Source organism: Suillus clintonianus (genome assembly GCF_016758775.1).
Source record: "Suillus clintonianus strain FC179 chromosome Unknown DEU56scaffold_139, whole genome shotgun sequence".
NCBI lineage: Eukaryota > Fungi > Basidiomycota > Agaricomycetes > Boletales > Suillaceae > Suillus > Suillus clintonianus.
Genome location: NW_024539363.1, coordinates 44,928 through 60,125, shown reverse-complemented (window position 1 = coordinate 60,125; position 15,198 = coordinate 44,928). Strand labels below are relative to the sequence as shown.

The 15,198-nt window shown below is 49.8% G+C and overlaps 3 protein-coding genes across 3 annotated transcripts; 2 read left to right on the top strand and 1 right to left on the bottom strand.

Annotated features, from left to right (window-relative positions):
* Positions 1 to 1,965: 1,965 nt before the first annotated feature.
* On the bottom strand, positions 1,966 to 2,814 carry DEU56DRAFT_904886 (uncharacterized protein; the record flags this gene model as incomplete). The annotated part of the gene is made up of 5 exons (XM_041356687.1): positions 2,505 to 2,814; positions 2,416 to 2,452; positions 2,317 to 2,365; positions 2,070 to 2,149; positions 1,966 to 2,029 (listed from the first exon to the last, which is right to left on the bottom strand). The coding sequence occupies exons 1-5, from the start codon at positions 2,602 to 2,604 to the stop codon at positions 1,966 to 1,968; spliced, it is 330 nt and encodes a 109-aa protein (XP_041202425.1). The 5' UTR covers positions 2,605 to 2,814.
* A 5,288-nt stretch (positions 2,815 to 8,102) lies between these two features.
* Positions 8,103 to 9,490, top strand: DEU56DRAFT_125146 (uncharacterized protein). The gene is made up of 2 exons (XM_041344665.1): positions 8,103 to 9,243; positions 9,312 to 9,490. Exons 1-2 carry the CDS (start codon positions 8,359 to 8,361, stop codon positions 9,456 to 9,458), a joined length of 1,032 nt encoding a protein of 343 aa, XP_041202424.1. The 5' UTR covers positions 8,103 to 8,358; the 3' UTR covers positions 9,459 to 9,490.
* On the top strand, positions 9,408 to 11,879 carry DEU56DRAFT_125155 (uncharacterized protein). The gene is made up of 5 exons (XM_041344666.1): positions 9,408 to 10,149; positions 10,281 to 10,386; positions 10,538 to 10,661; positions 11,127 to 11,731; positions 11,863 to 11,879. Exons 1-4 carry the CDS (start codon positions 9,517 to 9,519, stop codon positions 11,647 to 11,649), a joined length of 1,386 nt encoding a protein of 461 aa, XP_041202423.1. The 5' UTR covers positions 9,408 to 9,516; the 3' UTR covers positions 11,650 to 11,731; positions 11,863 to 11,879.
* The last annotated feature ends 3,319 nt before the right edge of the window (positions 11,880 to 15,198 follow it).

Below are 15,198 nucleotides of genomic sequence, written 5' to 3'. Positions count from 1 at the left end.
ACGTATCATTCAAAGAATCCAGCTGATTGAAGGAATACCAGGGGAGTTCATACTTAGCGGCACCAACATATGCATTGACCACAATCCGGGAGGCTTCACTTTGCTGGTAGCAATGATCTGGATGCTCAATACTGTATGGGAGGTCCTCGCACTGTGTTTGTCATCATGGATCCGTGTTAAACACTTCCGTGACCTGCGGCGACTCGGATCATCGACGGGATCAACCATCAAGGGCTGTTTTACAATATTGATGAAATCTCACGCGCTTTATTTTGCAAGGTGAGCTTATAATATGAATGTGGTAATCTATTTCTGCTCAAGTTCCGTATACGCTAGCTTTGTTGGTGTTTCTTGCTTTACCCTATGTCTTCTCTCTCCAAATCTTTGGGTGCGCTCATCTGTGACGATAATTTGCATGGAACAACTGCTCATCATGTCTTTAGTATCCAAATTCTTTGGAAGCTTCGATTTTTAATGGTGTCGTTCAAATTTGTCTTGTGTTGCAGATGTTTGTGCTCGGACCACGCCTCATCCTTAGCGTTCGAGTATATCACGCTACGCTCGTGGCTGACTCTGATGCAGGACCCGGCATGTGTTCGATTGCGTTCCAGGAACGTATACACATATCAACCAGCAGTGCTGTATAGCACGGGAAATGCTTGCCGGGTGTTCTGCGGGGGCAAGAAATTTATTGCAGAATTCGTCGTATTATACATGTTAGTTATGGTATACTTCAAAGGAGGTCTGGAATCACCAATTTCTTATTGTATCGCTATTAGAACTAAGTGCCTGCTTGTACACACACCAAGTGACAAGCTGAAATTATTCAGTCTAGCAACTGACCCAGTCATTTCTGCTCGATACTGCGTGACTGATATGCAACGGTTCTGCTTTAGGTGGAAGCCGATGGATTATCAGCCATCTGCACTGGACTCGGGTGAATGGAGTGCGAGGGGTAAAGCGGATGGAGTACAAGAGGGGGAATATGTGGGTGGGGCGCAGGGAGTTCGTAGGGAGGGCTTGTCTTGTACATCGGAATGCTTGATTAGATCGATCGATGGGATGATCATTTTTGGTGGGGTAATGGGGTACGGTCTAGACGCGGATCGAAGATTGAGCAAGTCTCAAAGACAAGGGAAGGAACATTCAGAAATCGGAAACGTGTGAACGCAAAGGGGGGTAGGCAGGTCCCAAATAACCTCGCGTGCAGGGTGCCAAAGGCAATTACGTCCAATCCCCACAAAAAGGGGAGATAGAGAAGTAGTCTTCAAGTCTGATGGAAGGGGCAGGTACGATGCGTTATCATCGACGTTCAGTTCCTGGAGTACGTACGTACATCAAAGTAGTGGAGGTGGTCAAAATACAAATTACTTACAATCGGAAATATCGGGAATTCCTTTCGGAACTCGATTCTGCGAGTAGAGATAGTCATACCAGCACAGTGGACTTACATGGAGTCCCCGTATGTATGGGGTCGGTGCGAAGATAAGAGAGAACTTTTTTTTCAATTGAGTGCTACGATCGTGAGCACGATGGTAGCGGCCGGTGACCAGGCTTAAAGAGAGGTAATTCCGGATTTGGTAGTCAAAGAGGGCAATCGTGGTTCTGGACAATGAATTGGCTGATAGAAGGTGGAGAACGGACATGATGAGTACGTATTTAAAGATATGAATGCGCAAGAAGGTTGAAGGGCACCGTCACGGTGATGTCTCCGCGGCCTCGTTTGGGCCGACCAATAGGAAAACTGCTTGTGGGTGATATGCGGAGCGAATGAACGGAAAACGACTCTGATTAATGATTTCAGGTATCGATGGGGACCAGTTGTCTTTTATGGAGGAATGCCTTGAATACGAAGCAAGCGTGTTCGATTATGGTCAATCTGTACGGCACACAAATTCAAATTCTGTATTAATTCGGACCACGATGGATCTATAGAGAAGAGTTGGATGTTAGATAAGCCTTCGATTAGACAAATTGGAAGTCATCGTAGTAATCGCAAAGATGATTCCAATCGAGGAATACCCAGTAACTATACGGCGTTGGTTGATTGATCAAGAGATCAAACGCACATCGTGGTACAACCGTACAAGATGACGACGACACAAAGGGACACGAACGATGGCGGAACAATTGACCATGTTGAGAGGATCTGTCAACAGATCGTCTCATTTGACCTATTCGAGTCGATCTAGATAGAGTGAATTCGAGGCGAGGCGAGTCTACATGTTTGGCTCAAGGCGTGCCTGAGAAGCCCATAGGTCCGAATTGGCGCCTGTGAGTCGAGCCGACCGTAGAACGCCCTTTCTACTGAATCACCGGAGTCGTGGATAAGACGGTGACACGGGCCTCTTCGACTTTGATTCTCCTGAAGTGTCATCTTGGTACGTTTTAATCAATGTGGTGACAAAGACTTACCACAGTTTGAACGTCCAAGATATAATCCTGCTATCATCTGCATGAAAGTTGCATTAGAGATGGAATAACTGTGTCGTCACATCACACACCTCGCTCGAGTCTGACGGGTTCGATATGAAACGACAGGACTGTACCCCTCTCAACGCTTGGAAGCAGCAGACCGATCTCTAACAGGAATACCAATCTCATAGACGAAACCCAGACAACTGATGACGTGAATCGGGGCGATTAACCATCGCCCACGATTCCATCTCATCATCTGTCTGAGCACGAAGATGATGATGATGATGAAGTGGATGTGTTTGGCGAGGCCCATATGTATCCTGGACAATGTTCAAATACTCACCGACTGCATGTTTTTCGTCCCTAATCGCTAAACAATCTCTCGACAGAGACTATATGTTTCTATCACGAACACGCATAGCCTCTGGATACCAAGGAGATAAGGTGTGTTGAGTAGGGAGCAGACAAAGAGAATCTGGGCTTCAAACAAGAACGCGCCGAGCGCACCTGACAAATGTATCAATCAGCAAGGCGCCAACCATGATATTCTGAGATACGCACACGCATACATTGATCAGAGTCGCGCTGGACTAGCATGCCTCGTGCCAATGCAAATCGTGCGTCGAGCTTGTATCAGGGCCCCTTGCAATGAACTTAATCTGTTAAATCCCATCCAGCTAAATGACGAGATACTGACATGCATACCCGTCGACGTCAATCAGAGTCGCACTGGAGCCAGCAGATGCTCACTCGAAAATCTATAACATCTTCAGGTAGACGTCTGCTAGCCTAGGTGCGCGTCAAAGCCCAGACACCTGACAGAGCATCTGTGAGCCCAAACAAGGAAAAGTGACGGTTTGTATAAACCTAGATTTAGATGAAGGTAGCACGTTGAGGACCGATGCACCATTGCATAATATCAATAGCGCATCAGTCCTTAGTGTGCCGCCGCCTTCCATTTGGGCAGGCGAGAAGGGAAAAAAAGGAAAGAAGGAAAGAAGGAACAAGTGACGGTTTGTGAAAGCCCCAGATGAAGGTAGCACGTTGAGGACAGATGCGTCTTCAAGGAGAAAGGACTTCAGTGCACAGCGTGCTACCTTCCTTCCATTTTGGCCGGACCTATAGGGTGCGATACGAGAATTCTGTAGACGACTGAAAAGCAGAAGTAGCGTGTCTGAGCTCAGACAGCCGATATGCCAGCATTCCTATTGTACAAGAAGAAGCTGACAGATCGTCTATCTGAGCACGAAGAAAAAAAGGAGCGAGCCCAGAGGGCTGATAACATAGCAATCCTGCTGAATAACGCAGAATAGACTATCATACCATCCATCTGGGCTAGATGAAGGGAATGCGGGGAATATTAATATTGACTCATCGATCAATTGGTTTCGATGAACGCCGGTATTCACCAGCAGCCATCATGTTCAGTCATAGCGACACTGTCCGTGCTTAGATACCTGGTAACACAGGATTCACCCCAATGCTAACCATTTATCTGAGCACAGAGAGCATGAGAAGCGACACCAGTACTGTCCGTGCTCAGATACATGGTAACCCGAGGTCCAAGCCCCGAATTACAACCTATCTGAGCACAGAGAGAGCATGAGAAGCGACGCTAGTACTGTCCGTGCTCAGATACGTGGTAACACGAAGTTCAAACTCCTCCATACCAACTATCTGAGCACAGAGAGAATGAGAAGCGACATTAGTGCTGTCCGCTCGGATACATGGTAACCCGAGGCTCAAGCCCCTGCATACCATTTATCCGAGCACAGAGAGCAGGAGAAGTGACAATTATTCGCGATTTGCGATTTATGGTTCGTGGAAGCCTAGATGGTTGATCGTGCATCGATGACCCCGACCTTCGATCTCGCGTATGAATGGAGCACCAAGGAACAAGGCCAACATGCAGGTCACAAGGAGTTGAAGTCAGAGCATATCCCGACAAATAATGTGCAAGAAATACCCACGTTGGACGTTGGCATGTATGACTTCATCGATAGATGGGGGCCGATCAGATCGCCCTTGCGTCATGGGCAGGTCTAGATCGAACACGTGTACCTGGAGGGACAGGAACAGGAACGGGATTCCACGCGTGAACGGTAAATGGGAAGAATATGATGGTTTGAAAAGAGACTTACAACTCGAGTACATGCGTCAATCACGAACCGCACATGGCAAGGAGATAAGGTTCCCAGAGTGGGGAATTGCGAAAGAGAACCGGGGCTTCAATATTCAAATGAGAAGGTGCCGAGCGCACCTGACGAAGTATAAGTAAGATACCGATTACGATATTCAGAGACCCTAGCGTACTTACTTTGATCATATTCGAGCTGGAGAGCAATCTTGCACACACACGACTGCAAATTGCAACGATCTGGCGAAATCCATCCTGTTAAATACGACCGTCAGTAAAGCACAAAATGAGACACCAAACTACACACACGTACCCTGTACCACAGACATCGATCAGAGTCACCCCACCAAGGCCAGCAGATATCCATGCGAAGTGATATGTAACATGTCGCTTCACATTTTTATCCGCTGGCCCATATGCGTGAGTAGCACGTCTATGCTCAGACAGCTGAAAGGTTAGTGATTCCGCACGCGCGGCTCCATTACCCATCATCTATCTGAACACAAAGCGAGCATGAATAGTGATACTTGTTTGGCCCTACTAGGGCCAGTAGATAATCATGAGAAACGATATATCAATCACTGTCTCTGATCATCTGCTGGCACATGTACGTGAGTAGCATGTCTGTGCTCAGACAGCCGATAGCCCAGAATTCCGCATGAACATCAATGAATCCCGAGTATCGTCTGTCAGAGCACAAGGAACGAAGGGATGGGACATGTCAGTGATCTCAAAACCATGCGTCAGATGTGTATTCGGGTCCTTATGATCTGTTGAAGCCCATCCTGCCAAGAACAACAGTCAGTAAAAAGTATCGAACGAGATTACGACACATACACCGGCATCGATGAGAGTGGTCTTGGAGTAGTGCGTCTGAGCTCAGACAGCTGATAGAGGAGGAAGTACACGTGAATCGTTGGTTCCTACTGCCATCATCTGTCTGAGCACAAAGAAGTGGACCTGATTCGTAAAAGCCCAGATGGCTGATGTACTTTGGCTAGACGGGACGCCATCGATAGCAAAGACATCATCCATCTGGACGGACGAACAGAAAACAACGGGGCTAGAAAGTAGAAGTAAAAATGGCGTATTTGAGCTCAGACAATTGATATCTGAATCCGCACATGTATCGCGGATGATCTATCCGATCACAAAGAAACATAAGAGAAACGACCGCGACCGTCAAAGCCTAGATGACTGATGGTGCCATATGTCGTTTGATCAGTTGATCTTGCGAGACACGTGGTACTGCGAGTCATTGCGACAGCACAGAGAGCGGTATTCTGCGCTGTTAGACGTCATGTGGACAGTACTCGGGGGAGAAGTGGATTCGTGATGGGTGATACACTGAAAAGTCAGATGAATCTGGGCTGCCGGTATGGATGGGGGCAAGGAGTCAGAGCATATCTTGGAGACAACCACACCAGAAATGCCAACCTTGAGCATTAGACAATAGACTGGTCTGGGTCGAGGACAAGGGGAGAGGCGAACAAAGAGGAACGTTGAAAAAGAGAACGTGTGAAGACAAAGGGCAATTTACGTCGATGTACGTTTGTCCGAGTCCGATGGCGATGGGAGGGGGAAGGTACATATTTACGAGATGACGGACTGCGACAGCTGGCAAAAACACCAGGGTCTAAATAAGACAGAGAGGATGACGATAAGATTGGATTGTTTTGAGTTATTGAATAGAGTTATGCCAGCGTTGTGCAGGGTCACCTGGATAAACCGAGGATGCTAGTATCGATGGGGACCCTCAGTGACCCAACGATGGCGACATTATGCGATCTATCGGGAATCAGATCGCCGATTTTTGAACAACTATTTTTTTATGATTTGTAATTTATCTTAGATCGAGCGAATTCTCAGCGACTGCGACAACGACAACTCTCCTCAAACATCGAGCTCGTCGTCTCTCTCAACGGTGACAAAGGTTTTGTTTTTGCAGTGCTTGCAACGTGTTAAAGGTGAGGCTAGATTGAAACGAGATCCGAGAGCCGACTTAAGAGCCCACGTGTTTGTATTGATTCTCCGCTTTTGTAAAGAAAAACGCAGCGGGAACGCCCTAACCCCTGCACCAGCCCAGTCCCTCTCCTCGTCTTCCTTTCCTTTCGCTCAACACACTTGACTTGACTCCTTCATTGACGTCTGTAGAGTGGGCTGGGACTGTTAAACATACAACCTAACATAAACAAAGGTTAGCTATCAACTATCATCTACCTGGATCGGGCATCCTTGAATCTCACCGAGATTCGTCTCAGATCTATCCGCCGCCATCGGGAGATACGCCGAAGATCCACTACAACATTCCCCCCCCACACCGTTCAAAACGTTCAATCCAAACAAAAAATATATAAAAAATAAAAAACAAACAAACATATCAAGGCTGGCACATGGCCTCGCCAGCTCGTCGTTCACGTCCTCAAGTAGGTTCAAGCGGTGAAGCTCAAGTACGACTACCACCAATAAAGTCACTACAACTAGCACATACAACCGCAGAACCAGATCGCGACACAGTCTACCCAACTCCTCTCAGTGCAGCATGGCCACCGAATCAACAATTCGCTCGTACAACTCCCCTAGTACCAACAACGGTAGATCCAGCAGCCAGTGCTCCATACCCAACCCCAATTAGTGCACGTCCACATCTCACTCAACGTACTTCCTACTACTCAAACCAATTTCAAAACTCTTCATTCCACTACGTACCACCAACAACAGCAGAAAGCACAACTTCCACTTCAAGCTCAACAAGAAACCCAAATTTCATAGACGACAAACCATTCCCCAACGACAGAACTCCCTCGGGCACAGGGTACCCAACTCCACAAGATCGACAACACCCCCGCTATCATGACCCCCGTTACCCAAACCCTACTCCACGTGACCCACAACAACCAGACGATCGAAGCGTGTACACACCCGCAGAAGCACGCGCAGCTGCATATTCAACTGTACAAACAAGCCCTACAACCTACACACCAGACACACGCCCCGCTTATCCCCAGGATCCGCGGTATAACCAAGACGCTAGAGGAACTTATACTCCTGACCCTAGATACACAGACCCACGCTACCCACCCGATCCGCGGTACCCCCAAGACGCACGTGCAGCAGCTTACCCACCCCCCGATACTCGCACCTACACCCAAGACCCAAGATATCCCCAAGACCCAACACGGGCGTATCCACCTCCTGATCCACGCGCGTATGCAACAAGCCCTGAGGTCGACAGGACATACGCCTCTGATACACGGTCCGTCTATCCCCCTCAGGACGCGCGTGCCGCATATCAAGACGGCCGCTATTCCGCAGACGGCAGGTACGATTCGAGGGGTTATGTTCCTCCACCGCAGCAGGCAGCTCCACAACCGCAACCACAAACGCAATCGCAGTCGCAGCCCCAAGACACGCGGTATACTCCTACTACAGAACCCCGAAACACGTATCCCCCGCCTGCGCCTCCCCAAACTCAGACTCCATCATACCCGTCGTCACAGCAGCAGCAGCAGCAACCGGCACAGGATACAAGAACGTACGCGCCTGTCGAACGCAGTTATTCGCATACGGAGGTGCGGGCGTATGCGGGCGAGAGGCACCATCACCATCAGCAGCAGCAACAACAGCAGTTGGGTTATTCGCACGATAATAATACTCATGCGGGGCAGACGCATGGACAACAGGGAAGAGCGGTGGATCAGCGTTCGTCGGTGTTAGAATCCCAACCACCTCACCCTCAACCCCAACCACGAGAACAAACACAAACGCACGCGCGTGGATCGACTTCAAACGATACGCGTAATATGGGTGCAGGCGTGGGCGTAGTCGAGCCGCGTGCGGTGGAAGTGAGGCCTAGTTTGATGCAGAGGCAGTCTGGGAGTGATGTGAGGGGTGTGGGTGTCGAGAGTAGGGGGTTGGTTTTGGATTCGCAGCAGAGGGGGGTTGGGGTTGAAGTGCAGGGGAGGGCTACGGCGTTTGAGTCGCAGGGGAGGACGACGGCGTTTGAGTCGCAGACGAGGCCTACATTCGAGTCGCAGACAAGGCCTACGGCGTTCGAGTCACAAGCGCGTCCTACGGCGTTCGAGTCGCAAACTAGGCCTACATTCGAATCGCAAGCGCGTCCTACGACATTCGAGTCACAGACACGGCCAGCGGTGCTTGAGACGCAGGTTAGAGGAGTAGGAGTGGAGACGCAGGGGAGGCAATCGGTGTTCGAGTCCCAGCCGAGGCAGACGGTGGTCGAGTCTCAACCGAGACAGACGGTTCTCGAGTCGCAAGCGAGGCCTGCGGTGTTTGAGTCCCAGAGGCAGACGGTTCTCGAATCGCAGTCGAGGCAAACGGCGTTCGAGTCTCAACCGAGAGCTACGGCGTTTGAGTCGCAAGCGAGACCCGCAGCGTTTGAATCACAGGCAAGACCCGCAACGTTCGAGTCACAAGCAAGACCTACGGCGTTTGAATCGCAAGCGAGACCCGCAGCGTTTGAATCGCAAGCAAGACCTGCTGCGTTCGAGTCTCAAGCGAGACCTACGGTTCTGGAATCACAGACAAGACCGCCTATGATGTTGGAAGGTCCAGCAAGATCTACAGGGTTCATTTCACAGTCGCATCCGCAGTCACAGTCACAGCCTCAGGGATCTCAGAGGGTTGCCGGTACTGAGAGGATGGGCAAGGAAGATGTCGTTCGGGAGGTGAGTCTTAATTTGACGTTTTGTGGGAGCCCCACTTCGAGGGGACGACGTTGACGTTTTGTCTTTAGATCGTTCAGCATTGTACGGCGCTGTATAAGTTTGCGGATCATTATGGTGCGATTTTCCGTTTTGTTTTTTTTCTTTTGGTCGAGTTTTACGTTTTTGGTCGATGTTTGTGTTCCTCTGTTTCATTTTTCATGCTCTTAACGAAATGATACTTCATACCCCCCACTTTCCAATCTCAATTCCAACACTAATTCGTCTCCCACAGCCATGCTTCAATCCTCCAACCCACACCTCCAACCACCCGCAGAAGAACTCCAAGAAATGACAGCCCGCGCCGGAGAAGTCGTCCGTCTCCTCGACGCCCTCCGAAACGACACGCCCATCTTCCCCTCCTCCCTCCTCTCCACCTCCCCATCCACACTCACATCCACATCCGTTCCCCACGCGCTCGTCTCCGTACACCCCCACTCCCACTCCCTAGAAAGCATAGCCAAAACCCAAGGACACGTCACCTCCAGCTCCAGCATAGGAATGGGAATTATGGACGTAGACGCGCCTGATCGGGCGCCGAAGCGGCCTTGGGAGGATGTTGAAGGTATGATGCCTCTTGGGTCTGGCGTTGGTGTTGGGTCTTCATTGTTGGGTGTAGGACATGTTCCTCTTGCGTCTGCTCCGGTTACGGGGTCTGGATCTGGGTCAGGGTTGGCGCAGCAGATCACTGGAACGACGACGACGGGGACTGGGACAGGAACGGGGCCAGAACAAGATCGGACGACGGCTGAGGCGGATATGGAGCTTATACGGACGAAGAGGGCGTTGACGACTATGGCGGCTGCTGCTGCGTTGGGAGGGGGTGGTGGGGGAGGGGGAAGTGGGAAGAATAAGTATCGGAAGCGGAGTGTGAGTCATTTATGTTTTTGCTTGGATGTGATTTGGTGTTGATTGTCGTGATTTGGTTTTGGTGTTTGCTCGTCATTTGTCGTGATTCCGTGTGGTGTTGTGATTGTGATTGTGATTGCGGTGGTGGATAGCGAGCAACACCCCCTGGAAAATGCCATTCCTGCAATATTCGAGAGACGCCAGAGTGGAGACGGGGACCGGACGGTGCGAGGACGTTGTGTAATGCGTGTGGGTTGCGTATGTGATGTTTTTGTTCTTTTGTGTGGGATCGATGTTGATGGGTTTTTTTTTGATGATCGTTTATGTGTTCCAACTCGCTATATTCCAACTCGCTCTGGCTATGCTTCAACTCGCTCTGGTTTCAACCCAAACTCCAACTCGCTCGCAGACTACGCAAAGCTCGTCCGAAAGCGCGAGAAAGCCCTTGCAAATGGGGAAACGCCTTCGCTTCAACGCATCGATATGGAGATGTTACGTGCGAGTGCGAGAGCTGCTGATGCCGATAAAGGGGCGCGTGCTGCTTTAGGAGGGGGTGGATCCAGCAGTGGAGGCGTGATGAGTTCAGGCAGCGGAAATGGACATGGAAGCGGGAGTGGTAGCGGTGGGGGAGACGATAAGATGAACCTGGGGATCCATCAAGGCTCGTTCCAGATCAACACAGCGGACGCTGGGGATGCGATGCAAGATCAAGATCCGAATCCAAATCCGGGTCCGGGCCCGGGTCCGAATGCCCAATCGAGTGGGAGCGGGAGCGGGAGTGGGACGTATACGCGTCCTCCGCGCCCGGCGACGTCGAAGCGTCCGTCGTCGACGAGGGTGATGCAGTCCCCTGGTATGGGTGCTCAACATCAGTCTTCGCCGCATCATCCGTCTGGGTCTCATAGCCAGACGCCGTCCATGTCTCATAGTCAGACGTCATCGATGTCTCATCATGCTACTCCGTCGATGTCTCATCATACAACGCCTTCTCATGGGTCGACGCCATCTGTGCATCACCAAACCCCGTCTGCGCAACACCATCAGACGCCTTCTGTACATCATCAAACCCCGTCTGTTCAACATCACCAGACGCCGTCCATATCCCATCACACGACCCCTTCTATGACTCATCAAACTACTAATTCATCATCGGGGTCTACGTCGCGTCACGCACCTGCTGCGTCTCATACGCCTGTGGCGCAGCCTGCTTCTCAACAGAATCAAGGGCACCATCAGGCTACGAATGCCTCGGGGCATCATCAGCCGACTGCGCAGGCACATCATCCATCTGCGAGTGCACAGGGGCACCATCAAACTACGTCTGCGCAAGGGCATCATCAGTCTACGTCTGCGCAGGGACATCATCAATCTACGTCTGCGCAAGGACACCATCAGTCTACGTCTGCGCAAGGGCACCACCAATCTTCTGCGCACCATCCTCCGTCTCGGCCTGGACTTCCGCCTACGCCGCCTTGGTACCTGCCCGCTGCTCCTCAGTCGCATTCGATGCTGAGGCAGTGAGGCTTGGGCAGTGAATGAATCTCTATCATTGCCCACAAATCGAAGGAAGGGGTCGCACCGAGGAACTACACCCATCCGTGAGGTTCGTAATCATCCATCGCATCGCCTTTCCAACAATTTTTCCAACTTTTCAAAAACCTGATTTCCGAGTTGTTCTTCGTATCACGCATCGCATATTTTTCATCTACTCAGTACTCTGACTTTTGTTCCAAGACTTGGCTTTGTTAACGCTTCAAATGCGCTCTTGTAATCCATCTTATCTTGTGCATCTTCCATCAGCGGTGCACGCTTGTTGTCGTATATGTATATCGCGTATAATGATTCGGTTCTAATGAACTTGTAATTCTTTTCTTGGCTTTTTTTTGCCAGAGTGTGGTATAATGATACTGATACGAGATGATACGTATTTTTTTGACCTCTCATGATGATTTTTTTTGAATTGATAATTAGTGTAATACTTGGTACTGGTATCGATATATCGGATCTGTGGTTCGTAGTTTACGAAGGACGAGATCTGAAGAACTCTTGGAAGCACAGTCTGTAGATCTATAGATTGATCGGGGTGCCAGAAGTAAAAAGTTGAATCCGCGGAATAGAAATCTCGATCGATTTGGGTGTGTCAAATTCTCGACAACGTGGCATCTAATCGATTGTCGAGATGCTTTATCGATCCTGTCAGATCTGAGTGTGTTGAGGCATCGTGTACCGTGTTTGTGTCCTACCTATATGGTTGATCTTCAAGTTGTGCTATTGCAGATGTCCCCTATGATTCAGACGAGGTCTGATCAAGGTGGATCACGCTGATAGATCGATCTCCATTCCAGCGCTGCGCAGGTGTCGTGATGTGATCTACTTCTAACTTTGGGCCTAGGGCCTGGTTGGGGCGCTTCATAATTCAAGCACTAGAAGAAGATCAGGCGTCAGGGTGTTCACTATCGTACAATACATTATATTGCTTCAGAGATCTTCTGCCACTTCAGAGCGTGCTACAGATACGGATTTGAAACGATCGTTCTTGAAGTAGGTCCCGATCGTAACTGGCTGGTGGTGCTAAAATTGGTCGCATGCACGTGATGCAACACGTGGACCTGTGCAAGTTTGAACCGCGGTAACCGGACGAGTGATTTTTTCAGTGGTGGGCACTGGTCCGGACTCGAGATCGAATAATATCTATGCTCACTCCCAATCGTTACGCCAGATACTGAGCCACCACCGTGGCTCCAGATGGATGTGCCCTTTGCTGATCACAGTCAAGTGATCAACCGATGTCTGCATGGACATGACTGACTGAGACCGTGATGACCTCTGGAAACTGGTGCTCGCATCCACACTGAACATCGGTTCCGGCATCGTGCGGCCCACTGGCTGGCCCAGTGCGTGCCATTGGCAAAGATTATCGCATAAGTGTTGGATAGAATATGCCTCGGAAGGCGCAAACTCCGCTACACAACTAGTGGCTGATTTGAGGCGTGAGGGGAAAGAAAGTCGGCTGCATCTAGTGCACACGCAGATCTTGGGAGTCAACGAAACGAAGAGACTATATTGCAGTCAGGTGTATGCAAACTGTTCGGGCAAGTTACACGGTGATATGTTGGAGACACTGCTCGACAACAGAAACAACAATATTGATGCGATCATCTATGATAGATAACTTTCAGCCTGATACAAGCGCCGGGAAGCAAGAGTCGGACGAATGTATACTGCTGAGGTAGCAGGAGGGTCTACTGTCGAGGAAGCAAGTGTGACAATAGGGAGCATTTCATGAAGGTGTGGAAGCGAACCACCTCGTTTCTTGGGCGTCTATGGAAATGAGGCTGGTTAATTTAGTGAAGTAAGGTAAAAACGCACGATACACGCAACCTCTGCAGTTGATAGACGCTCACAAGCCCTCCAAAGTCGACCTCGACCGTGCTCAACGCTACCAACATCTAGTAAAATGACAACGCTCATTCCAATCACCACATCCCTTCGAACTTTTGATCATGAAGCAAGCATAAGCGCAGTCGCAGTTTTCCCTGATAGACGAAGAATGATTACGGGCTCGAGGGATAAGACACTTTGTCTTTGGGACTTGAAGACAGGTGTTTTGTTGAAGAAGATAGAGCATCGCAGTATGGTGATTGCATTGGCGGTATCAAGAGATGGGCGAATAATAGCAAGCGGTGATGGAAATGGAGAGGTTATCGTTTGGAACGGAGAAACAGGAGAATCTCTCACCCAACCCATCAAAGCCCACTCGAGCTTCAAAAAAGTCACATCGCTGGACTTTTCCCCGGATGGTACAGTGTTGGCCACTGGTTCAACCGACAGCACGGTCAAGCTATGGTGCACTAAAACATGGCAGCAACAAGGAAATCATATTGATTTTCAATTTAAATCTGATGTCTACCAGGTTCAATATTCGCCGTCCGGTGAACTTTTTGCCATCGCAACACTTCGCGATATCGAAATTTTTAATTCAGACACAAGGGAACACATCGTAACCTTACAGGGTAACACTGGTTCCGCATACACACTCGCGTGGACGCCCGATGGCACACGCCTTCTCTCTGCCGCGCGTAACGACATAGAAGAGTGGGATACATCAACCTGGAAGAAGGTTGGTGATCCCTGGATGGGCCACACTGGTACAATCAACGCCATCGCCGTAAATCCTGCTGGCACGCTCGTTGCTTCCGCATCTGAAGACAACCATGTCCGTCTCTGGCGGATCTTGAATCGACAAACCATTGCCATCTTCAAGCACGTGTCCAGCCCGGAGTGCCTCACTTTCTCTATGAACGGCAATAGCATCCTCAGCGGAGGTTTTGGTAAACGGATCTCGGAGTGGGACGCACGCAGGGGTTTTCATTCAAGCGTGAGTTTCCGTCCTTGAAAGCTTGACTCATATCACACAAGTTGAGCATGCTTCACACAGATCCCCACTACTATCACGGCAGCCCGTGGTTCATCCATCACTGGAGACTTGTCGACCGCTGAACAGCTACTCACAAAAGGGATTGGCGCCAATGTCAATACCTCCTATGCCAGTCGCTCATTTGTTATGGCGCGAGAACAAGACTGGGACCGCGCCCTGGAGGATGCAATCAAGGTCAGTCATACCAACCAATTATCGCCCTATACGAAAGGCTAACTTTCGTCCGTGACATACTAGTCCATCAGCATCCAGCCCTCATTGGTAGGCTACATCTCGAAAGGTATAGCCCTCTGCGGCAAAGGCAATGTCCGGGACGCAAGGGTAGCATTTGACGTTGCATCCATGTTCACAAACCAAGATTCAGACATCATTCATTTTCTTCTATTGATCAAGGTAGGTTATGTTCACCTCGCATGCTCTCTGCTCCATTCCATATTTCAGGCCATTGCCCTCTTCAATGCAGATCAACATGACGAGGCGATGCTGATCATCAAAGAACTAGCCACCGCTTGTCCGAATGCTGATACTCTCGCGCAACGTGTTGTGGAAGTAAGTATCATGCCTACACTTGGTTATCGATACTGATCTTTGCAACTCGCACATTAGGCATATCTACGCGTTCAGCTCGGAAC